Source organism: Polistes dominula, unplaced genomic scaffold (genome assembly GCF_049000335.1).
Source record: "Polistes dominula isolate Pdom_NZ unplaced genomic scaffold, Pdom_raw_medaka contig_20, whole genome shotgun sequence".
NCBI lineage: Eukaryota > Metazoa > Arthropoda > Insecta > Hymenoptera > Vespidae > Polistes > Polistes dominula.
The window spans coordinates 2983735-3009579 of record NW_028301147.1 but is presented as its reverse complement, the minus strand read 5'-3'; the positions used below and the strand labels follow the sequence as shown (position 1 = coordinate 3009579).

The 25845-nt window shown below is 28.3% G+C and overlaps 3 protein-coding genes and 1 long non-coding RNA gene across 11 annotated transcripts in view; 2 read left to right on the top strand and 2 right to left on the bottom strand.

The window, feature by feature from the left end:
• LOC107066086 (SUN domain-containing protein 1) overlaps positions 1 to 2879 on the bottom strand; it is a 6676-nt gene extending 3797 nt beyond the window's left edge. The window contains exon 1 of the mRNA XM_015320350.2: positions 1819 to 2879. The gene's annotated coding sequence lies outside the window, so the exon portion shown is untranslated. The remainder of the gene's footprint in view (positions 1 to 1818) is intronic.
• Positions 1 to 5002, top strand: part of LOC107066084 (abscission/NoCut checkpoint regulator) — a 6546-nt gene extending 1544 nt beyond the window's left edge. For both annotated transcript variants that reach the window (XM_015320346.2, XM_015320348.2), the window contains exon 6: positions 6 to 5002. In XM_015320346.2, coding sequence (XP_015175832.1) covers positions 6 to 206 — 201 coding nt within the window. In that variant the 3' untranslated portion in view covers positions 207 to 5002. The remainder of the gene's footprint in view (positions 1 to 5) is intronic.
• On the bottom strand, positions 3073 to 25845 carry stv (BAG domain-containing protein starvin). Of its 7 annotated transcripts, none has more exons than XR_016178204.1 (4): positions 14298 to 14403; positions 12406 to 12543; positions 11792 to 12118; positions 7035 to 7231 (listed from the first exon to the last, which is right to left on the bottom strand). XR_016178204.1 is itself a non-coding variant. In XM_015320352.2 (2 exons), exons 1-2 carry the CDS (start codon positions 25573 to 25575, stop codon positions 5168 to 5170), a joined length of 2244 nt encoding a protein of 747 aa, XP_015175838.1. In that variant the 5' UTR covers positions 25576 to 25845; the 3' UTR covers positions 3073 to 5167. The 7 variants fall into 7 exon arrangements, 2 of the variants coding, with proteins under 2 accessions (XP_015175838.1, XP_015175839.1); XR_016178203.1 differs by lacking the exon at positions 14298 to 14403 and adding an exon at positions 13000 to 13818; XR_016178205.1 differs by lacking the exon at positions 12406 to 12543 and having other exon boundaries at positions 14298 to 14438.
• On the top strand, positions 15376 to 16453 carry LOC107066091 (uncharacterized). Its single transcript, XR_001475678.2, has 2 exons — positions 15376 to 15517; positions 16262 to 16453. It is a non-coding gene; the product is annotated as an uncharacterized LOC107066091 (long non-coding RNA).

Here is a 25845-nt window from a genome sequence, read left to right as displayed (position 1 = left end):
TTAAGACTGGAACACCAAGCAACGATGAAGACGAAGAAAAACCCGTCTGCGTTATGTGCGATCAAACAAGAGACTTGGTAAAATGTAGAGGATGTAGCGATGATATTTATTGTACGATGTGCTTTGAAGAAAATCACGATGACTTTGAAATGAAAAAGCACAAAAAAGTGCCTTTGAAGTATACAGGCAGCATGATACCAGAATAAATATTTCACGAAGTATTCATTGCACAAAGCTAAATATTTGCCCTTTTAATATTTGGGACCTTTTTCATATTTTACGCATGCTCGTATCGGTTGGTTCACATTTTTAAACAATTAATATTGCAATATTATTTTCAATTATAATAATAATAAATGCTTCAATATTTATAAAAATCATGCTTTTTGTATCATCATAAAAATCATGCTTATTGAACGACATAAAAAAAATTATACAATGTCACTTTGAATAAGATTATAGTCTACAATTAAAATATGTTTATATAACTGAACATTACAATAATAATATTCCTTATTTTCTATAGTTTATATTTATCATTTCGTATAGTTTAGAAACAAGTGCACTTTTAAATATAATATGTTTTACACGGCTCACACTGTGAACAATAAATGTGATCAAGATCAAGATTTTACAGGATAATTACATATAGAAAAATTATGTACTTTAACGTAGAACAAAGATTTTCAAAAGACAATTAATTTGATGAAATAATTCTAAACAAAATCTTGTAACATTTAGAACTAATTATAAACTTGAAACAAACTTTGCTATCTTTGATCTACATTAACTTATTAAATATATTAAGTATTATAGATGTACTTTAAAAAAAAAAAAAGGCGAAAGCTATTTCTTCGTAAATATTTTTTATACTTATGTTTAGCTCTCAATATGAGAAACGATAATCGATTTGCTTTTTAAAATATTTGTGATTGCTGTACATGTTATGTATATTTGTATTACGTCAGAATTCATCAAGATTATTATTATCATATTTAAATAAACTTTTTTTGCTACAATGTTAATGAACAAAATATACAATAGTTTGCTTTAAAATTATAATATTATTATTAAAATGTTATCAAACAATATACACACAAATATAAATTACTTTTTTTTTTCTAGAAACCAATTCCTTGAATAATTTTATTGTATTACACCCAAAAAACAAAATGATGATTATAAATGTCTACATTTTGAAGTGATAATTATTTTCGCATTTAATCAATCAAATTCACAATCCCGATATGTGATCATCGTTTATTTTAACAAATTATCTTACAGAAAAGATAAAACTTATTCAGTGAAAACTTCAGTAATCGTTGAATATACTTCGACATGTTTGATCGGGAATTACGGGATTCCCCAAAGAAAAAAAAAAAAGAAAGAAAAGATACGACGTTTGAGTACGGGCGTCGCGACGCAAAAACATTTTACTTCTAACAGTCTAAGCGCTGCTTACTATTTTTAGGTCTGTCGTTTTGCTTAGCCATGCCAAATCTTTCGAATGGTACGAAGATAAGAATCAGCTTTGGAAAGTAATTTGTTCAAATTATTTCAGACATATTTATAACTTCAATTTTTCTTGTTCACATTTTTTATTTTAATTATCTTTTTGTTTTTTTAGAGTATTATCCTTCTCAATGATATCAAATTGAGATTAATAAGATTACATCTCTGAAAGTGATTTATAAAATTATATTTATATTGATTTTGTGATTTAATTATGCGTGTTAATCGTTCAATCACGATTGTAAATTTATTTTTACGTAATTATAAAAATATTTTGAGACATTTTAATTAAAAATAAATACTTACATTTTTGTAAACTATTCTTCTAAATGTTTTCATCATTAAATGAATATTAATATGTCTAATCTTCACATTTTAATAAAATGTACAGCTATAATAAATACGAATGTTCGAAATAATGGCCGCCATCTTGAAAATTCCGAATACGTGATCAAAAATATACTTAATTCTTGTTAAAAAAAAATTAAAACATTTTTTGAAAGATTACAAATTGAATATATAACAATAAAAATATCTTCTATTTCGTTATTGAATAAAAAAACAATTCTTTTTAAATAGCCAACGAACGAAATTCGTTGAAAAGTTGTAAAACGTACAATAAACAACTTCGCTATTGAATATTTCGAACTTTGGATATTTCTGTAAAACGAAACTAACGTAGTAAAAAGCTTGGCGGAAGCATTTTAACACATATGTGTATATATTTTTATACGTATACACATATGCCAAATAATTCGGCATTCGGGGTAGGGAGTAATAAAAAAATTTTCCTTTGTGATTGTCGATTGCTCATTGGGACTTCCCCAAACGTGTGTGTGGATGAGGCCATAATAAAACAATTCTAAAGAATTTGGCAGTGAACGATACTTTTGCACGTGCCGGATGTTGTTATTCGCAGGTCGTTGGCGTTTTCATATTTCTCTAAAACAATGAGAGAAGCAAGAAATGTCCAATCAAATCAGCAACCATTTTATATAATGGAAAAAGGAAAACATTAACCAATTAATCAATTAAAATGATATATGTTTAAATGTTTAACTAGTTTTCGATTTTATAAATTATGGAAAGTATTATTTATATGTATAAATTAATAAATAGATGAAACAAAAAGAGAAGAAAAATGGAGCTTTTAAAAAATTCCGTTAGGGGGGGGGGGGAAACGTTGATCCGAGTGACGATCATCGAACACCTTTTGGCACACTTGATATTTAAATCAACTTCTATTTTTATATTCGATAGACTGGTATTAGCTTACAATTTTTTTTTTTTACTGACATTTTCTGTCCGACATATTTTTCTTTTTCTCTTTCACTTCTCCATTATACGCCATTTGATTTTTCTATTGGATTTTGTTACCTCAAAAAAAGATAATACCAAAAAAAAACTTATTTATTCTATTATACTTACTCTTCATTTATATGTATATATATATATAATGGGTTTCATTATTAATTTATTAATATAAATTATTATTATAAATTAATTCTATGTTCGTATTTTCATTGAATTTCATTTACTCGTCAAATTATTACACATTCATTAATTTTGTAATTATTATTATTATTATTATTATTCTTTTTTTCGTAATTTTTCATATATTTTTTTTATTTTCAATACACCATTCTTTTCGCGACACATATATATATTTATATTTATATATATATATATATATATATATATATATATATATATATATATATATATATATATATATATATATATCTTTCTCGCAAAATCTTGAGACGCATTCATCTCTCCTCAGTCTAGCACACACATTTGCTCAGAAAAAATACAAAATTTCTGGTTAAAGACAATATTTTGTCCCTACGATTTTAACTTAAACGTCATACAGGGACAAAGAAAGAAGAAGAAAAGAATAAAAAATAAAAATAAAACAAAAAGAGACAATAAAAAGAATTGAGTATCACCATGAACAAGGAACCATAAAAACCGTGCAAATCATCCCTCTCGGTCCAATTTTTTTTTTTTTGATCTTAATTTACTTTTTATTTTCTTTCACTCTTTAAAAAATTTTGTCGTCATTCGAATTTAAATATGAAAATTTGTGGGTTTTGATTTGTTTCTTTTTTTAGACAACAAACGGGATGATGCAGCACAGTTTCCTTCACGAACACACACACGCATACATATAAATTTCTTTTTATATATAGTATGTATGTACATGTTTCGTATTCGCATACTCTGTTACAATGGGTGACACATACAAAGCAAGCCGCAGGAACGATTGGGCTTGAAAATTCTTTTAAAACTCTTTCTCACTCTCTCACTCTTTCAATACAACGCAAGCATACACAATAAATTATAAATAATAACATTAATTAATAATATATAGTTTATATACTTTACAATGTGCGTGTCGTAATACTAAAGCGTACCGGGTGATCTCTGACGTTGGCGTTTAGATTTTCTATATTTTTCTTGTAATTATTTATTAATTATTATTAATATTATTATAACTATTATGTTTCATATGTATCCTTATAAATTTGTCTCGATGAATTATTGATTGATTTAATTTTATAAATAATATCATTTTTATATCGTAAAAAAAAGAACGCCATTTTGATTTTCGTTTATTCTTCGATTTTTCTAGAAATGATCTTCGAAAACGAATCCACACATATGTACGTATACATATATATATGTATATATGTATTACTTTACCTAACTCTTGGTAAGTAATACAAATAAAAAAGTATATTAGAGTACATTACTTCTTTTTTCTTCTAAATAAGTTTAACGATACTTGACAAGGCACCATCTTATCGTCATAATCAATAGACAGTTTTTGATAAGAAAATAACGTCGCATTGCTATTGGATGGAATATGAGAAATACCCTCTACTAGGTTTTCAAAATAAAAATTACTCAATTATTATTTATCAGAAAAAGAAAATAAATATTTGCAAATATTGAAACATAAAAATAAACTCTCTTTTTTTTTAATTGTTATATATATAAGCATTTTGAATAATTTATAGATGGTGTACCTATTTCAAGTATACCAATTTTTAATGTATCAATCTTATACTCATGCACATGCTTATGCAATACGCATTTTCTTAAAAAAAAAAAAGAAAAGAAAAAAATTATATCAGAAATATAAATCAAATAATACTTTTCTGACACTTCGAACAAATATATATATATATATGTGTGTGTATATCTATACACACTGATAAAAATAAGTCGAATCCTTCGAGAAACACATTTATTTCATTATGGCAAAAGACAATTTCATTGAAAGAACAAAAGAGAATTCTATTTGAAAGATTATTATTATTAATTTGTTTATCGAAGGACAATGATAGTAAAAATAAACGAGAAGAAAATAATATTAACGTGTAAAACACGATATTCGTATATCTGTCGTAACCAGCAGATTCAACGACGATCAGTTCCGTTCCCTAAATCAAATTCATGCTATTAAAAAAAAAAAAACAGAAAAGAAGATAAGAAAAACCAAGATGGCGAAGAGTCGCAAAGATGTTTCGTTTCTTATATTTAGAAACGTGTATGCGTTTGTTCAAGCAAATAATCATGGGACCCGCCATTCAATGGTCAACGAACGAAATATGATTTACAAATAAATCATTTTTTCTTTTTTTTCTGTTTACTTTGCATTAGCTTCCGTACTTTCAGGTGGTGGTAAAGGTATCGCTTTTTCTGAGATCGGTGCAGCTAGTTTCTTTGCCTTTTTTGCAGTTTTCGGTGACAAAGGTAACTTAGTCGTTGACTTAGTCTTTTCTTGACTGTCCGAAATTTGTTTCTGTTCCTCCGTAGACTTTTGCTCGACGCTCTCTCCCACCATTTTGATTTCCTTTGATACATTTTGATTTTCATCTTTCTTTTCCTCTTCTACGACATTTTCTACTTTCTCTTGCACTTCCATTGGCGCCGAGGAATCGATTTGCATCGTTACTTCGGTGATGTTATTCGTGTTTTCGTTCGATGGTTTATCAGCGACTACTGCAGCCTCTTGTTGTAGTTGTTGTTGTTGTTCTTGTTGTTCTGCTTGATTTGCAGCAGGTGGAACTTCTTGTTTTTGTTCCGTTTGCTGATTTTCAGTTGATACATTTTGTGGTTCTATTTGAGCAACCGCAACTGTTCCTTCATTACTTTCAGTAGTAGTTTTTGGTGAGGAAGGTCCAGGAGGCAATGGGATTGCTTCGTTTGATTGCATATTCTGTTCATTGTTTTGATCAACATCCATTGGTTCATTTGATGGTTGATTTTCTTTATCTTGTTCTTGATATAGTTCCACTTGCATAGATTGTGAATCTTCCTGGGATTGTTCTTGTCCAGGTAAAGGTGCTTTGGATTCCAATAGACTTATCGTCTCTTGTATAGTTCTAATTGCATTTTTACGTGCCTGACGTACATTTTCTCGTCCTTCTGTTTCTATATCATCCAATTTAATCAATTCTCTTGTCAGCATCTCGTCCAGGAACATGTATTGTTTGTCCTTGCGAGAATTTCCGGTATACTGTTTAACTTGTTCAGCTAGAGAATCAACTTCCTTTTGTACCGAAGCTACTCTCTCAAGTGGATCTTTAGGTAGTGTTTGCTTTGGTACATGTTTAGGTGCTTCTTGTTGTTGAGCTTGTGGACCGGGTGCTGTCTGTTGCTGAGGATGTGGCTTTGGTTCCTGTTGCTGACGCGCTCTCTGTCGAGGCTGATGATATTCTTGAGGTTGAGACTCATATTGATGATTTCTTGACGGTTGTTGTTGTCTCTCAGCATAATGTTTAGGTTGTTGATAACTCGGCGATTGAGTACGACGAGTCGGTGAATGATCAAAAGACGAATTTGGATTATAAAATGATTCTTGGAAATGTGGTCGCCATTGTCTAGGTCCGAAACCTAGATTTGAGAAAGACGATGGTTTATTGAAATGTGGTGAATTGTGAAATTGCGGTGGTGATTGTTGTCTTTGGAAAGGTGCATCTATGTTCTTTGAAATAACTGGCTCGTCACGACCCTCTACAAATATTGGTATATGCCTAACATTGCCTTGTGATGGTTGAGTTGGGGGTGGTGGAGGTGCCGGGGAAGATTGTTGCTGAGAAGGAGAAGATTGCGGCTGATTATGCTGCGGTGTTATATCAACTCTAGAAACGTAACGTTGTCCTGTTGTTGGTTGCTGTTGAGATTTATCTTGCTCTTGCTGCAGATTTGTTTGTTGTCTGTTTTCTGGTGGCGCTGACATCGAACGTTGTCCACGAGAATCCTTCTCGGAATTCTCCATATTGTCACGATGATGTTGTCCTATGTCTACGGTATTACGTAAACCGTATTGCGGAATAGGATTTCTTCTATCTTCCCTATGCGATTGTTTGTATTGCGGATTTTTCGAACGATTAGATGACGATGACGAGGAAGACTCTGGATCACCGTGCGAACTCACGCCACTTGCACCACTCGCAGCGCTAGTAGCACTACTCCCACTAGCTTGGCTTCTAGCGTCCTCGTCTGGATAATTTGGATAACTACTGCTACCACCGTTCCCTGAACCACGACGTTGATTATTATACGTAGATCCTCGGAACGGAATATCACCCCAAGGCGGTCCTAAAAGATGATCCGCAAACTCTGGATGTCGAGCTGCTAGGTCATCCAAATGTGCTCGTATATCGGTACGTCTACCAAAATCGTCGTCGTCGTCAAAAGGGAAGCCCTGAAACATTATCAAAATATACACTTTTTAATACCACAATTCTTTCCTCCAAAAAAAAAAAAAAAAAAAACAAGTATTATATTTAAATACATCACAAATTGACTTGTTAAATATCATTTGTTAAACGACACACGATTCGCAACACGATCGAGACTAAGTTGACAGGACAATGATTTTTTTTTAAATTCTATGCAGCTGCATTATCAAGGTTAAGTATCGTCCTGTCAACTTGGTTCGTTCTTCTGTAAGATAAATACGTACACATATAATTTGGTTAAACTCTAAATATAAGAAAAAATGCATAACTATGCACGTATTCTATTAAGCAGTGCTGTTACTATCTTTTAATATAATATGATACCTATATTATATAGAAAAATGTTGACTCTAGTAGTAAATTCCATTAGTTAACCTATTAAAACGTAATCGAAGATATAAGAGTACTAAAATTTTAGCCAATCTTTTTGTTTTATTTTTTCATGAAAATCATTAGAATGAATTAGCAACAAAAAATGATATTAAATCTAATTGTATATTAGAAGAATGGAAAATGTAATTTTGAGCTGGTAATATACTACTACGTGTGACTCAACACTAAATATAACGTCGAAGCTTTTATATGATCCGTGTCCGACGAAAATCTCGTGGAATTTACCTAATTTCCAAATTAACCGCGAAGGTCTCGGAAAATTGTGGAAAATTAGTCGTGAAACATTTTCGATCGTGAAATATTAGGAAAGTAATAACGCTTTTTAACCTAAAATTTTAACGAATAAATTTTGAACAAATTTGTATTTATTATAATATAATCACACCTTGTTGTCAGCAATCTTTTTTTTAACTAATATGCAAATTTTATAATATCAAATCGATAAAAATCAATTGATTTTTAATTAAAATATAAAAATATGCATATGTAGAAACGACATTACTTTCCAGTCATTCTAATATATGCATCTTACCATTAAACTTTTGAAAGAAAATGTAAAAAATTTGTTTAAATTACATTTTTAAAAATTCAATTTGTTTGTTAATCAAATGTTTGATATATTTGTTTCAATACATTTTGAAATCAAATCGGTGGTACGTTGGGGATAAACAACATTAGTAAACAGAACGTTTCGATTATGCAGATGAATAATAAATGTTCAGTTTTCACCCAGAATAAGCGATAATACACTCGACATTCCTTGCCTTATAAGCGACTAAATGATTTCACTGTAACTTCTGTCGAACTGTTTGTCTATACTATAATGACGTCACTGAAAACGTGTGTAGGAAGAATGCAATAACCACTTATACGAATAATCTTCTCGTCTTTAACTGTGGACATTGAACATATATATATTCTTTCGAGGAAAAAAAAAATCTATTCGAGATTAATCAGAATTTATCATTTAACTCGGCGTTCAGAGTTTCTTATTTTACGTTTACATTAATCGAATAAAAAAAGAAACACCAAAAAGTACAAAAAATTAATTTACAAGAAAAATAAATGAAAAAAAAAGCACAAAAATAGTCTCGTCACGCAAAAACGTAAAAACTAGGTAAATGTCATCGCTCTTTTGGCATAATGATTATTCTAACTAGAAAACTAGGTGGCTGTCCTTGAACAACAATTTGATTTAACCTCGAGAAATAAGAAAAGAATAAAAAAGAGAGAAAAAGACATCTCTTTTTTTCCCAAGTTTGTGTTCACAATATCTAGGAACAATTTGATTTGTTTAAATTACTCATGAAAGAACGATTAAATATATTGATAATATTCTAAAGAATTTTCAACGATAGAATGATGATAGTAATTGACCAAAAGAACTTCTATCTTCATCTATCTATTCGTTGCACGGATGCATGACACTAGTTCCTCTTGTAATTACAATCATTATGTAACATTGCGTTATGCAAATAATTCAAGCCATGACTTCTATCTATTGAGTTTCAATGTTTTTCTATGCAACCATATATCTCAAATATAAATGCATATTCAAACTATATTAGGTGTAGTAATTAATTCGATGACTTCATATTAAAATTCATTGCATCAAAACCGCCATATTGTTTTTCGTCGAGTTATTCAACGGTTGATTAAAATATGAACAAAATCATCAAAAATAATGGAAACTATTTCGAAAATTAATTTATAATACTTTATAAATAAATATAATTAATTGCTACATCTAATATTTGAATAAAGAGAAAGCAAAAAAAAAATGGGGTTATATACACTCCATTTCAAAATGGCAACTCAGCAACTAACGTAAGCATTAAAAGATATTTCACAAAATATACGATTTATCTGATATTTTCAGGATTAAATATTTAAAAATAAAACATTATAAAATTCAAAATATTTTCAACATAATTATTTGTCGTTTGTTTTTTACTATCATCAACAAACTAACCTCACTCAAAAAAAAATTATGAAGTAACTAGGAAGGTGGAGAGGGGGAGAAGAGGAAGGAATAGGAATAAAATATAAAGATAGAGAAACACATAACGCATCTTTACGCTCGATAATCGTACTTCCCTATTTTTGGTGCAACGTTGCCAACTGTGTTCACTCTCTCTTTCTTTTTCCTTCTAACCCTCAACCATTCGCATAAATTTGCCATGTTGCCGCAAAATCACGTTAAATGTCAAATCGAAAAAAAGTGGTAATAGTGATACTTTTTTGTGTCACATCCGTAGGTTATATTTTTGAATTGAATTAATGGGTTTTTTCTAATAAATGTTGATATTTTATACATGTATTATTTTAATCTATTATTTAGAAACTTAATCGCGTTATTATACGATTTTGCAGCAACATTTAATTTCTTTACGAGGGAAAGCAGACACACCATCATCACAATTCTACCTTTTCGTTTTCTCAACCAATTTCCGGTCGGCATATACAGCCACCCAACCGCCCACGTGACCTGTCCGTTACACTTCTTTTCCTTCCATTTTAAAAGCACAGTTAGAAAAGAGAGAGGAAAAACAGCCGACTTTTTACAATATGCTCAATAATTCATTAATTATTATTAAATATTATTAGAAGAATAAAACAATAGTGTTTTTAAAGTAATTTTTTAAAATCAATATATATTAATTTTTTTTTAAATTAATTAGTTGTTCAAATTATCAAACTACAAACCTAACCACACAAATGAGTAACAAATAATTAAAAAAAATAATAATAAATAATAATAAAATATATAATAATAAAATAAATATGAATATAAAATAAATAAATAATAATATTATAATAAAATAAATAATAATAATAAAATAATTTGTTAAATCACTCAAAAACTTGTAGTCTATTTTGTAGTAGTAGTATTTTTGATTATTATTAAATATTATTAATTTATTTATTTATGTTCAAGTAATTTTTTAAAAACAATATTAATCTTTTAAAAATTAATTATTTGTTAAAATTACCAAACTACAAACCTAACCACAATTGTGTAACAAATAATTAAAAAGAATAATAAATTTGTCAAATCATTTAAAAACTTGTAGTCTATTTTGTAGTAATAGTATTGCCTATTACTATTACTATTATTATTATTATTATTATTATTATTATTATTCTATATGTTAATTATATTCTAGCGTGGCAACACAGTATGTATTTTGTCTCTCTTGAAAGTGTTTATCATAAAACCGGTTTCTTCTCATTTCTTTTTTTTCTATGCAAAAAATATAAGGGACAGTCGATTAGATCACGAACAAAAATATCATCTTATCATTTATGTTATTTTACTGTTGATATCGATGATGTAGTACAACACAGGTGTAAATATTATGTGTGAGTTTTATGCCTGTGTTTATGTTATATATGTGTATGTGTTAGTAATGTGCTACTGTTCAACTATTTCTTAGAATCGTTATAGGAAACGAGTACGAATACAAATAAAAAATAATAAAGATAAAACGTGAAGGAGATTATACATTTATACATTTTGTTTCTGCTAATTCCTAAGTCGTGTTAGTATTGTCATCTCAATCTCTTTACCTTATTTGGATCATTCGAATACTCAACAGATGACGCGAACGAACGCGAAAAAAAAAGACCACGTGTTGAAGAAAAAAAAAATAATAATTATTATTATTATTATCTCTTTATATTTCTTCGAATTTACTTGTCACTCTGCGCTACTTTTGATGAATAATTTCTAAAAAAAAAAAGAAAGAAAAAAGAAAAAAGCCAAAAAAAATATTTTTTAAAATTTGTTCGTTATAATCAAATATTCTTCATATTGTAAAACATATTTTTAAAGAACAGAATTAATATAATTTTATAATCTGTCCTAAAAAATATAATTCAATTTAAAATATAATTAAGGTAACTTTTTAATTATCTCTTGAAATACATTTTTTTTTTTGGTAATTATTTTGGAACAAAATATTTGTTCGTGATCAATATTTAAATTAAAAAAAAAAAAATGTTTATATGTTTATTTATTTTTTTTTTTTTTTTTTAATTAAAGCCAGCCAATTTCGTGCAATAAAAACAATGGAGGGGAGGTTACCTAGGTAAAGCAGAGCACAATGAATAATATTTTATTCACTTACGGCAATTGTACGAAAGATCCTGGTACCGATCGAAGATGCCCGAGAAGAAGAAATCGATCGAACCAAATAGAAGACGACTGTTCAAAGGAAGGAAACATAGCGCGATAGTCTAAACGTTTCTAGCACCTCCTTTTGTGAGAAAGAACACATATAATACATGACGGTGCTATTGTGACCTCAATTGGACGGACAGAGTTGGTCGGTTCTCTCTTCTCTCTCTCTCTCTCCCTCTCTCTTTCTCTAAGAAAAGATTCTCTTTCTCTCTCTCTCTCTCTCTCTCTCACTCTTTCTTTCTTTCCGAGGTTTATTATTAGCGTCGGCGCATCACTGTTTTTGGAGGAAGAGAGACACGACATTAGTAAAATCGAAAGAAACTTTGCCGATTCTCTTTCTTTTTTTTATTCGCGAACACTAATTTGAAATTTTCGTTAAGCTTTAACTCGGACCGCCGCCATTTTGGTATCATGGCGTTTTACATTTCGAGAATCGAGTATCAATTGTAATGTATTTATTTATCATATATACAGTTTTTAATTAATGCAAGAAAACTAAGCTATAAAACTTGTTTAGAATTCGAATTTAATTGAAAATGCAAAATATATTTTATATCTTACCAACGCCATGTTGAAATGCCGGTTTCATTTAAAATTGCATCGAGGTAAAATTTGTGAAAATCTTACGTAAAAATGTTTTTTGATTATCAATCAAAGTAAATTATTATCTCGACGATAATATCGCGTTACTTTATCGATCTAAAACGAGAAGTGATATGAATATATTGTATAATCGTGATATATAAAAGCTTATAACCTATTTTATTTATCTTCTGCAATGATTATGCTCTTTTTTTTCGTATTTTTGTATCGATGACATACGTTCATACCGAAATATGCATAGCAATCGAAGAAAGAAAAAATAATGAAAAGAAAATATGGAATTGAAAGAAATTCGTGTGTGGATATACGAAAAGAGATGTCTCTTTCGAAAGCTACGAAAAATACGTCATTACACGCAAATTCTATTTCTAACATTCGTACGATCCAAGAGAAGAAAACACGAAAAAGAAGGTCGGTTTCTAATAGACATACATAAATTGCAATATATATATATATATATATATGTATATATAAAAATTATATAAAAAATATTTAACGGGCAATAAATAACAATTAATTATTTATAAAGAAAAAAAAATATATCTTGCTTACTTTGAACGACTGAGCTCACACTTCTAAAATAAAATTAAAAAATAGGTCACTCAAATGAATAATTAAAATAATTGCAGATTTTCAACATTGAGATTAAATAATACTGATGATTAACAATTCTTTCTCTGTAAAAAAAAATTTCGTCGAATTTAAAGCACGACTCGAAACTATTTAATCGAAATAATGCGACGTAACACGTGAAAATATATATGCACATTGTGACATTTTCAACGACCTACTACTACTACTACTACTACGTGCTTTGCTCGCATGATAACAACTCACTCGATAAGTGTTCTGACGAAGGTAAAAATTGGTCATAAATATTAATTTCACTAAGAAAATATGTTTCAAAAATATGAAAAATTAACGAATAAACAAAATCTATAATAAATAAAGTAATTAATAAATTAGTTAATCGAAGAATTGTAATAAATCATCCGTTCGTTCTTTCCGATAATTCTTTAAATCTATAAAAAAAACAATCCGTCCCTAATATAGAATCGATTGAGCAAAGAGAAATATGTTATGAGTATGTAATATGAAGTAGACACGCGAGAGGGTTAAGGTCGGACGTAAAACCATGATGTAATCGTTCGAAAGGGAACTACTACTCTAAGAAAACACGAACATATATATATATATATATATGTATATATCAAATATATCTATACATATATACATCCAGTTATCTACCTACGAACTATATATATATATATTCTCATCTTTTTCGTGTCATCGTCATCGTTGTATTTGAATTGCGTAGTGCGTGTGGTTGGGGGTGGGGGGAGGAAGGAGAGAAAAAAAGGAGTATCAGAAACTTACAGGGATCCCTTGTCCGAATTTGGATGCTGTATCCACGATGACGGGCGAATCCATTTTTTTTTCTTTAATTTATTATTATTTATTTACTTTTTCTTTATATTTGTTCTTTAAATGTTTTTTTTTATTATTATCGATTTCGTCCTCTTTCTCTCTCTCTCTCTCTTATTCTTTCAGATGGTTGCAAGATTTCTAGATGGTTCTCCTCCTCGTATTATATAGAGCAGGAAATATAATAGTGGGGGGAGGGAAAGAGATTAAAATCACGTTTATCAGCTTCCTATGATCTGTGCTTTCTTCTTTGGTTTTGTTTGTTTTTGTTTTTTTAATGTAACACAAAGAGAAAAAAAAATAAGCTCACTAAGTAGAAATAAATAAACGGCTTTTTTTTTTGTTTTGCGTGTGGTGTTAAAACGAAGGCGAGCGAAACGCACTCTCGTGCAAAGATCTTTTTTTTTTTTTGTTTTCTGAATTACCCGAGAAGTTGGTCACTCTTTTTCTTTTTTTCAATTTCTTCTTTTTCCACTCACTCTCTTTCTTTCTCTCTCTCTCTCTATTTCTAATTTTTCTTCTTTCTCTTTCCCTTTCTCTTCTGGCTTCAAATATTTCTCTTCTTTTATCCTCAAATTTATCTTTTCAACACTTTCGAACAAAAATAACACTTCACTTTATTTACGATTTGAAATAAATATGAAAAAGAAAAAAAAATGTATATATTTGCACTATATATTGATTTTATATAAGTGCCGGTTTTCTTTTATTAAATGAAATGTCTCTCTTAAACACGATACACGTTTAAAAACTTTCTAGATTCTTCTCTTACGAAGCGCAATCGTTCGATTCGATAGCGAAACTGTCAGTCGCGGTACGAGTATCATCGACTTAAATATATTTCTCGTGTGGGACGGTAGCTAGTTAGTCACGTGACCCGTCGTCTACACTAGCGCCGACAATTCCCGAATGTTCTCGGAGCCGGCCGATCGAAACTACCAGAGAACGATAGAACCTTCTTTACGTTAGATTTTTCATATCCTTCAACATATTGTGTCGGATTGTGAGAGGAGTGTTGTTTTCCACGCACGAATTTACATGCAAACGCCAAGACACGTGCCGCACGTTTCTCCTTATTGTTATTGATGCTTTTATAAAGATTTATATTTTTTAATTTGATAATTATATTTTTATATATAATTTTAATTCAATTTACATTGATATATCGTATATTTGATTTAGTGTATATCTTTCGTTCTTTTTTTTTATTTATGCACACATACGTAATTATTATAATAAATTTTATTTATTCACGAGGGGGAGGGGTTGATAATTGTTTTAAATAGAAAAATATTATCATGGATGTTGTAATAATTGTACAAAATGATCATCATAAATGTTAAATTCGTGTCATTATGGAATATTCGAGTAGATGCATTGTATTGATTTACATTCTGAAATTGCTACCTTAGCGATCGCGAAAATACTGGTACATTCCATAGATGATTCATTGCCGCCCTACCCCGTATTATTCGAGGCTACTGCAACGCTCTGCTTTTCTTTATTTTTATTATCGACGATTCTTGTGCAAGGTTGTATTCTCTCACAACGTATCTGGCGCCTTTTATAGCAAACAGATATTCCCTTCAAGTTTGGACCTTCAAACGACAAGACGAAAGCGCTACATGGTCGACTTGGTTTTTTGGTACGTTCTCGACATTTTTCGAGAAAGAACTTTTCTTGCTTCGAATACGGAATCAAGATTTTATCTTAAGAAAAATATATTATTGACACATATTATTATAGCTACTTTTCTATTGTTTCATTTGAAATCACAAAACATGGAATTATTTTATTAACACTAGAAATACCAGACGATCCATTTTAATTCAAAATTTCTACTTCATGTAACATTTGATTTCTGTAAATAATTAATCGTTTTGTTATTTAAAAATATCTACAAATCTATTTATCTATTCAAATTATTATTGTTAAACATTTTTTGTTATTTTTTAAGAGTAAATAAATACTCAAAAAAGCCTCAAAAAGCATTTTTTTTATATACCAGTCATTTTGACTAGTGTGGTAGAAATAGGTATACTGAAAATGGTGGTATATCTAGTGTTCAAAAATTATTTCAAATTGTAAAAGAAAGAAAAAAGTTACTAGAACTTGATATCAAACACAATCTGGATTATAAATAAAAAATATGTGCGTTATAATTAGAATATTTGTATTGATATAAACAAGAAATGAATGAATCAATAAGTCTAAGAATAAACAAAAAAGAAATACTTTAAATTGATATCACACATTGAAGTTATAATTAAAGCATTACATTCATCCTCGATGATCAATTAATCATTATCTATTTCTATTCTAAGACAATGGTCTCTCAAATTGACTCTTCTCCTTACCCTCTTTTTCTTTTTCGACAATATACTTTCAGATTCACCATCGTTAAACATTAGTCAGCATCCAGAATTTGGTTGCTTGCCAAACTCTCCTCCTTGGGGCTTATCACGAATACCAAAATGGAGATTGACCGCCGCCATTACCTTTCAGTGGAAAATCATTTCTATTGAGAGTATATGATAAACGTTACACTTACTATTCGTTCTAATAAATTAAACTAACCAATCATGTGTGTATCTATTTATCTATCTATCTCTTTCACTTTCTTTTTTGAATGCATGTAATTCAAAACGAACTTGACTTTTATTAACCTATCCTATTAGACACGATGATCTTCCATCGTAACATATTTATCTGAAAATGACCATGTATCATGACATACGTAAATATATATCCACGAATATATGTATTTTCATAACGACCGTGCCTTCGAGGGTGCAACAAGGTGTTTTTAGACAGAGCACGATGATTGGACGTAGGCCAAGTGCACTAGGAACAAGGTTTCATAATCTAATACACTTAGCATGACTTTACTGATGACTTCAATGTGATATCAAATTGTAATTTCTAATGAATTTAAATGTAAAAACAATTCTGATTAAAAAACACTTTCCCAATAAATAATTCAATCTTTTACGTACATAAATTGTATAAAAAATATTAAAAGTAAATCAAAATTTTCAATTAAAAATTTATTTCATCACTTATTGCAAAATTACACATCTGCAAAATATTGTGTATGAACAAAAAAATGAAAAAATTAAAATTAAAATAAATGATGAGTCAACAACTATGATAAATGAAAAATAATAAGATAATATAAACAAAAGTTAGATAAGACAATTATCCTCTCTTACGTGTATTCATCACTTTCATACTATTTTATCTATATGCAACAAGCATATATATGTTGAGTGATTTTCTGGATATGAGTGTGTGTATATATATATTTGTGCGTATGCATGAGTAGATCCGTGTGAAGGTGACACAACATAAGGTATCTCCTACAAACATGATAGAAAGATTATGTAATAGATCAAGTAACAAATGCATCGATGAACTGGCATTCTGAAGACTTTGTAAGATTCCAGGAATGAATATAATATTCTTTACTGATGCATGAATACACATAAACATGAATATAGACAAATAATCTCAACTTTAATGTTAACCTTAAAATTATATACATATATATTTGTAATAAAAAGCTACAAGTGAGATGATGAAAGTTGAGTATTTTATGCAAGATTTGATATGAAACGATTCGTGAAAATAGAAATTAACTGCAAGACACGAGATTGAAAAGATTATTGCTAACATAAGATGCAGAAAGCTTTGAAATTGATTAAAAGTTACTCGAGCGAGTTTCACCGGACGACTCATCTCGTCGTCATTTTTATCGACACGGAAGTAAGCAGCTGCCAATCTTACTCTGGCATCTTCATGTGAAAGTTAAAATGGTGTCAACGTACAGAACGAAATGTATCTTCTTGTAACGATTAGTAGAATATGAACTAAATATTCTTTTAGATGGTTTTCTTTTTTAAATTATATACTATTTTATAAAATTTGACAAATTAATTTTCTAATTTTGCAAAATCTGGATGCAAATTTATTAAGTTGATCAATACTAGGTATTCAAAACCATTTGGTAATTTATTTGTCAACTTTCACTTTTAATAATAACTGCTAGTATTTCGTAATTTGTTTATTTGATTTCTATATAAATTTATTAAAGTCATAAAAAAAGAACTCTTGTGTGTTTTAAATTGTAAACAAATGTTAATATGTATTTTTCGATCGATTCCTGACGATCCTCTCTTCCCACCTATTTCCTGCCCACCCTTTTGTTGATCATGTTGAATAACTAGAACGTGCCATTGATTAAGTTAACTTCTACTAATTAACTCTCCAACCTTGAAAGTCAATTAAGAAAATGGGATCATGCTCTATGCCGAGACCTTTGTTTAAGAAAATCGAATCGAGTTTATCAAAGTGAATTTATCTTGACACAAAATTACTTAGAAATTATTTATATTTGTTCATGTTTTTTCAATATTGAACATTTTATTTATGTCAATAAAATTACATTATCTATTTAAAAATAACATTGAAAACAATATTTTTATCATTTAAAATTTCATAGTTAGGCTAATTCGAATAAAAGAATCAGATGAAATGAAGTATTTTAATTGGATTGATCAGATTTGTGCTGGTTCATTTAGAATCGTGACTGTCCAATTGTGATATTGATTAAAGTAGTATTTCGTCGAAGTTTGTAATAATGATTTAAATTTTTAAATTCGTAAATTACACAATATCAACAATAATAAAAAAATTTTTATGGTTAAATTCTTATTTTTAATTTTCAATATAGTTTTGTTCAAAACTTTTGTAATCCACCCTCGTAAATATTAGATATATATGTATAATGAATAAACAGAAATATTTTCACTGTTTCGATAAATAGGGAGATGGTGTTGCCATCTATCAGTATTAGCCGAAGGTAAAATATTCGAATGATATAAATGTTGTACATTTCTGGTAATATTAAATTTCTCTTCCAAATTTTCTCTTACCGATTAAATATAAATTATGTTTCAATATAATTTATAAACAGAAAGTAAAATATATTTAATTTATCTTAGAAACAAAACTTTTCTTCTTTACCGACTGTATTCAATCAAACATTTGCGAAACATTTTATGTAAATTACTTCATTATTTATACAATTGAAATTAATCAATTTATATGTAATATTATATGAAACTTTTACGATGAAAGATTGACTGATAATAATGATGATAATAAATTATTCAATAGTAGATCATCATTCATCACAACAACCATTTTGTAATTAATTTTTCAATTTAAAATATATTCATAATAAACTGTAATTCTCATTTGATTTATTTGAACTCTGTCGTATCAATTAAAATCAACTTTTCTGTTTATTTTAAATCAACAATAAATTTCTGCAATAAACAAAAAAAAATACTTTGCAATTAAATATATAAAATATATAACCTAAAATAATATAAAATTACGCAATTAAATTATTCGTTAAATTATAAATAGTAAAAAAAAAAATTAATAAATAAATAAAAAAATAAAATGCCAAGGTTGTTTCAATAGATATCATAAATAATTCGCAATAGAACTCGTTTAAAGTTTCTTTATCGTGTGTCGATGCTTAATTGTTGGCACCATTTAATCGATTTATATAAGTATACCGATATCTATAACGTGATCTAAAAAAGAAACGAGCACATTGTATCAATCATTTGAAATGTATCTTCTATAAACTTTATTGTTAGATCAACTATTAGGGGAACCGAAAAGTAATGTCGTTACTACGCATGTCAAATTATTTCTAATATTTTAAATCAAAAAACCGATTGATGATTTTTATTATTACGATATTGAAAATTTGCATACCAGATAAAAAAAAGGTTATTATATATAAAGTGATTAATTAATTTAGTTAATTAATTTAATTATTAATTATTAATAAAAACTTGTTTGAAAAATTTATTTGTTTGAATTTTAAGGTTAAAAATCGACATTACTTTCCGGCCCACCTAATAATATAAACTATAATAAAAAAAAAATTATTAAACAAAACTATATATAAAACTGTAATAAACAATTATAATAAATTACAATGCAAAAATTATTAAACAAAAAAATACTAAATAAATTGGAACAAAATTATTTTTCTTTTCAATAATTACAAATTTAATATTTAAAAGTAACTTTGAATAAATCGTTATAACATTTAACGATAAAAACACGATCATCAACATACTTGTATACTAGAAAAGCATATGAAATGTAACACACAAGGAAAGTATTAGAATAAAATAATTAGACACAACGTTTAACTATTAAATACAAGTTTTAACGACGATAATGACAAGTTGCAAAAAAAAAGAAAAAAAGAAAAAAGAAATGCGCAAGCAATGTCCTTGATTGTATGCATAATACATACTGACAAAGTAATTAGATGGCTGGTGCTGATTGCATAGAGAAGCAAACATCATCGAAAGCAAACTCGTTGTTTGCTTCAATGTAAGTGATCCAACTGTTTCGCAGACCACTACTTCGAAGAACTCTTTTTTAAAAATAGTTCTTTTTTTTTTATTTTAAAGTAAGCTTATATTTAGCTTTACTTTCCTCTATTCCTCTCTCTCTCTCTCTTTTTCTTTTTTTTTACTTTCATTTTTTGCAAGATAATATTATTCTTAATTTTAAATATTTATATACGTAGGTGTGGGTTGAAAAGTTTTGAGCTTAGATTCAAAAAAATAAAAAGAAAACTTATTTATTTTTTTTTTTTTTTTAAATAAAACATTTAATTTTCTTTTGTTTAACTGTGAAAAAAATTGTCTCTATGTTAAAGCTCCTCAAACTTTTCAATTCACCCACACGTATATTATTATTTTTTTTTTTTTTGATTTATCAAATTAATTATACATGCAAATTATAGTTTAGGATAATCTTTTCTTTTTTTTTCTTTTTTTTTTAAAAGTAAAGATACAAATTTAAAGAGAAAAATTTTTAATAAAATGAAGACTCGTGTTTGGAATTATTTGCAATGACCTTCTGGCCTGGTAGATAGCATCGTACGAGTGCAACAGCACTTATATATATATATATATATATATATATATATATATATATATACACATGATATAGTTAATGTAAAATTATAAAGAAAAGATGATATTATATGTACAGAAGTTTGATATATATATATATATAACTGACTAAACCGGTTCTTTAATTTCACCTCATCCGTTTATGATTCCATTGCTAAGAATCACCTGCTTTTACTCTCATTATCATGATACAAAATTAAACTCATAAAAATATGAATTCTTATTAAAGAATTTCAAGATTTTAGTGTATATATTAATAATAATAATACAATCGTTATATCGAGAGTATATAGATAAAAAGGGTAAATACAATATGTATGTAGATCATATGTGATATACATACATATAATACGAAAGTAATCTTACCATTTTTTTTTTTTCAAAATCATGCATATGTGAATTTATAAATTTAAGTTAAGGTTAGGTTGAAGAGTTTTTGATCGAAAAAAAAAGTAATTGTTTCTTCTATGTTAAGTAATGTATTCTTATATCTTACGTAAATCCTAACATAGCGCAAAATCATTTGGACGTCATTTTGACGTCATTTTGACGTAATTGTGTTCATTGGGAAGATATTAAAAGAATTTGTTTAATAGTAAGGTCAACTGACAATGAGGGAGTGAAAGCGATGAGAATGAAAGAATGTTGTCACTATCATGAATGATACTTAGCAATAAGAAATGGGCGGGGCAATAGGGGAGTAAGTGATGCACTTCCGAGAATGGAGAGAAGGAAAGTGCTTTCAAGATATTCTCCATACAGTACAATTATTCTAGTGACTCAGATGTCACATGAAAAGGCTAACATCAACGAGACGAGACGTCCGGTTATGTTTGACCCCTTCGAATGAAACACCCGACGTAAAAAGAAATTATAATAAAAGATTACTTTGATAAATTACATAAATGAACAATGTGAATATTATTTATATAATATTGTAAAATAAAATAATTTATTATATAGTTATATGTTATTTTTTATATATTATATATTTGGTATTATTAATGTATTGTAAAAATAATATTAATAATAATAGTGGTATATATGTATATGTGGAAAAAAAGGCTACGTGTGTGTGTATGTGTACGTTATCTTTGAATACTCACAATCAATGATATAACGGTTTTCCCGATAAGTATGTACGCTCATAATGTAAGTCAAACACGTAAACTTTCTTTTAAAACTAATACCTAAGAATTGAAAATATGACGCATTTATTTATTAATGTCTAGAATCTAAAATCTATACTTGGCAATTTAATAGAATTATCTTAATCGGAAGTGACATCAAATTAATTATAAAATTCGAAATATCGATAAAGCTTTCAATTGACTTGTTCGATACATTCAAATGTTACTTTAAATTAACTCGATCTATGATTCGTAGAAAGAACTTCGATGATTTAAATAAAGAAAGATGATTGGTCATCGCTATAAAACAAGAACGAATCAAATTCATTGAGCGAAATTTTAAAAATATTCGTCTGACATTTTTTCTTTCTTTTATGTCTCAGATAAATTTAAAGAAAAGTATAAAATTCGTAGGGGCTTGCAAAATGTCACTCGGGAAAATTTCATGGATTATTCTGGATCGAAGTAAGAAGTACTCGACGCGTGGAATGGCGAAAGAGAATCAATGGCGACTATTTTGAGAGATTTCGCCGAGACGAAGAAGACGAAGACGACAACGAAGACGAAGAGTCGAGAACGTTCCCCCATTTTCGTCGCAGTCGAAGAATCTTCAAAGACGCAACCCTGCTCTTTGCTAACAGGGTCTACCCACTAACTTTATCGAATATCTTCACTTCCTCCTAAGTGAAATGGAACCTACCATTTTAGTCACTGAAATACGCCATTAAAATACCAACGAGCACGCATACATATATATATACACATACAAAGGTGCAAGCAAGCACAAAATTATTTTATATAATTTGTTATATAAATTCTTCTTTGTTTTATATTTTAAATACAGATATATATTATATATAGGTATAATATTTTTTTATTAATGCAATAAAAAGGAATATGGATTTGTTATATTTTTCATTATGGCGTAAATATAAATTTATATTAATAAATATATTATATATTATAATAATATACATATAAATATATATAAAAATATATTCTAATATATTATAATATTTATATTAATAAATATATTAATATTAAAATATCTGTATATTTATAAAATATAATAATATACACACATATAAAAATAAAGATGGCGATAATAAAAAGATCCTAACTTCTATTCCCTATATAATAAATATTCGGTGAAAGTAATCGTGAGAAATGATAAGTAAGCTTTTGGAAGGTTTAGGCATCGAAAGAGCAATAAGAGGCATATCATCTCCCCGCAGGCATTTGGCAATAAACAGTTTATTTCTGGGGCCCTCACTCGGCACAGGCCGCTTTAGAAAACGCAGCGAAATTGCGATGCTAGCAAGTGGACGACGTACTTTCGAGCCTCGTGGTTGCAATTCCAAAGAGTACCCAACACATCATATTGATCTCATTTTAACCGACCAACAGATGCCTTTTATCCAATTACTAATAGCACAGAAGGGATGATACTACCAAAACCTAGGGCTCATTTTGATTATATTCGCAACACTGTTTAGAAGAATATTATTGACTTTATTTTATATGATTATTAAATTGATCACGAAAAGTTAAAAAGTCCTATTAGTTTAAAGTCTAAAAGTTAATTTATGATCTACAACAAAAGCATTGTAACATATTTAACAATAAACATAGAAGATGGCCGCCATTAAACGATTGGAACTGTTTCAAACGTTCCTGTGTTGTATATTTCTTATATGCATTTCGCAAAATGTTTGTTCCTAACAAAGAAAGATTCACGATATAGATAACATTTTCTTTCCATCAAACGTTTTAATTATAAATTAAATATAAATTCAAATAAATACCGAACGTAATAGTATTTCGTAATAACCGAAATTTCTTAAATGATTTGTTATCATATTTATCAATTAACATAATTGTATTTTAATATGTTTAGAAAGTTTTGATTACATTTTGTACATTTAGTAATTGTATTTACTGTAAATGTCTTCTATTTTATCTTTTCTTATTCTTTTGTTCTACACATATACACACACATGTATAGGGACCTTCAAAGATAGTAATTTATCTCTCTCTCTCTTTTGAGGGGTTGGAACTAAAAGGATATCGATCGATCCTTGACTGATCATTCGCTACACGAAGTATCTACTCCTTTGTTATGGGAAGTTAGGAGGGTGAAAATACTTTAACAGATGTCTTTTTCCTTTACGAGATAATACAGGGTGAATCAAAAGTTTCTATCATATTTTTAATAATTTAGTTACTCATATTACAAATGAAAATTGTTTTGTCATATTTTTTGTATTATTCAAAAAAACTTTTGAATATCTGATTAAAAGAAAAAGAGACAAAGAAGTTAAGAAAATTCTTCGAAAATTTTGTACCGTTAACATGACTGGAATAATTATGTTAATTAAGTTATCATTGATGCAGAACACAAGTTACGAGTTTTACGTGTTCAACTGGCGTACTTCCGGTTCTATATATAAATCAAAAATTCATTTTCATTGTTAAACTTTAATATTTTATTCATATTATTCGTCATTAAAAAACGTTTAAATTACAATTAATACATTACGTTCCATTTGAAGTATGAATTAGTTACGATAAGTTACGCAGATGGCGCGAGATATATTTTTAACGTATTTTTTTTTTTAAATAAAATATATATATATATAATAGTTAATAATTTCTTCTTCTTTTTTTTTTCGTACATTTAAAATAATACACAGAGAGAGAGAGAGAGAGAGAAAGAAAAAGAAAGAGAAAGACGATTCGCGACAAGAATAAATAGTCGAAGAAACTCCGTAGAAATTGGGACACACTCTATAAATAAAAGAAATTTCGGTCTAACGGAATCTTTAAAATAAAAAAAAAAAAAATATGTCAGACTTCGTATATACACAAGGATATGTTGAAAAGTTGTGAGCCTTAACGAAAAAGAAACTTGTTTTTAAATAAAAGTGAGTTTGACCCAAAAAGAATGGTTTCTGTTAGAAAGCGTAAATGTTAAAAAGTGAACTTGGCACATTGCATGTGTGTTACGTGACAAATAATAATTTGATTAGACAGAATTATATGAATTAACACTCGTTGCATATACATGTATTTTATATATATATATTAAAAGCACTTAACAAGAAATAAATTAGCTAAAATACAAAGTTTATTATTTCAAATAGAAAAGAATCAAATATATATTAAGAGTATTATTGACAATTCAAAAAGTTCCAAAACAATAATACAAAATTTAAAACATATTGTTCGGTAAAAGGTGTCGTACGTGTTATGAAAATTAAACTGACTAAAGTACAAAGAAACATTGTTAATTCGATACTAGAAAAGAAATAAAATGAACGAAAAGTATGAAATGAATGAGACATTGTGTGCATTATGTTAATAAATTGTTTTCTTACTTTTGGAAATTCGGGACGCCGGTCGAATGGAAATCTGGACGACTTATTATTAGTTGTAGGCTCGAAAAATGATTTGCTATCCTCATCCAATTGTTGTTGAATCTCTTGAAGAAGTTTGTCCCCCGACTTTCCACGGAATCTTTCACCGAACCTCGGCTTGTCGCGGAAATAAAATGACATTTCCGCGAGTGTGCTCTAATGTGCACAACGACGATGATCACACACACATACACACACGCGCGAACACACACTTCGATTAATTTTTATATCTTTAGATACACTTTTCATAAATTTTATGGTATTTTATTTTTTGGAAAGAAGACAAAATTTAATATATATATGTATATTTATATGTATATGTGTATATGTATATATATATATATATGATTGATTGAATTATTCTTTTACTTCAGTACTTATTTATTACTCAAAACACAACCTCACAGCATG

What these genes read in the sequence shown, in the direction of transcription:
- stv (XM_015320352.2), bottom strand. Translation starts at nt 25,575, where the DNA reads ATGTCATTTTATTTCCGCGACAAGCCGAGGTTCGGTGAAAGATTCCGT. An exon ending in GGCGTCCCGAATTTCCAAAA is followed by an intron (nt 7,232 to 25,395) that starts GTAAGAAAACAA and finishes ATAATGTTTCAG; the next exon opens with GGCTTCCCTTTTGACGACGA.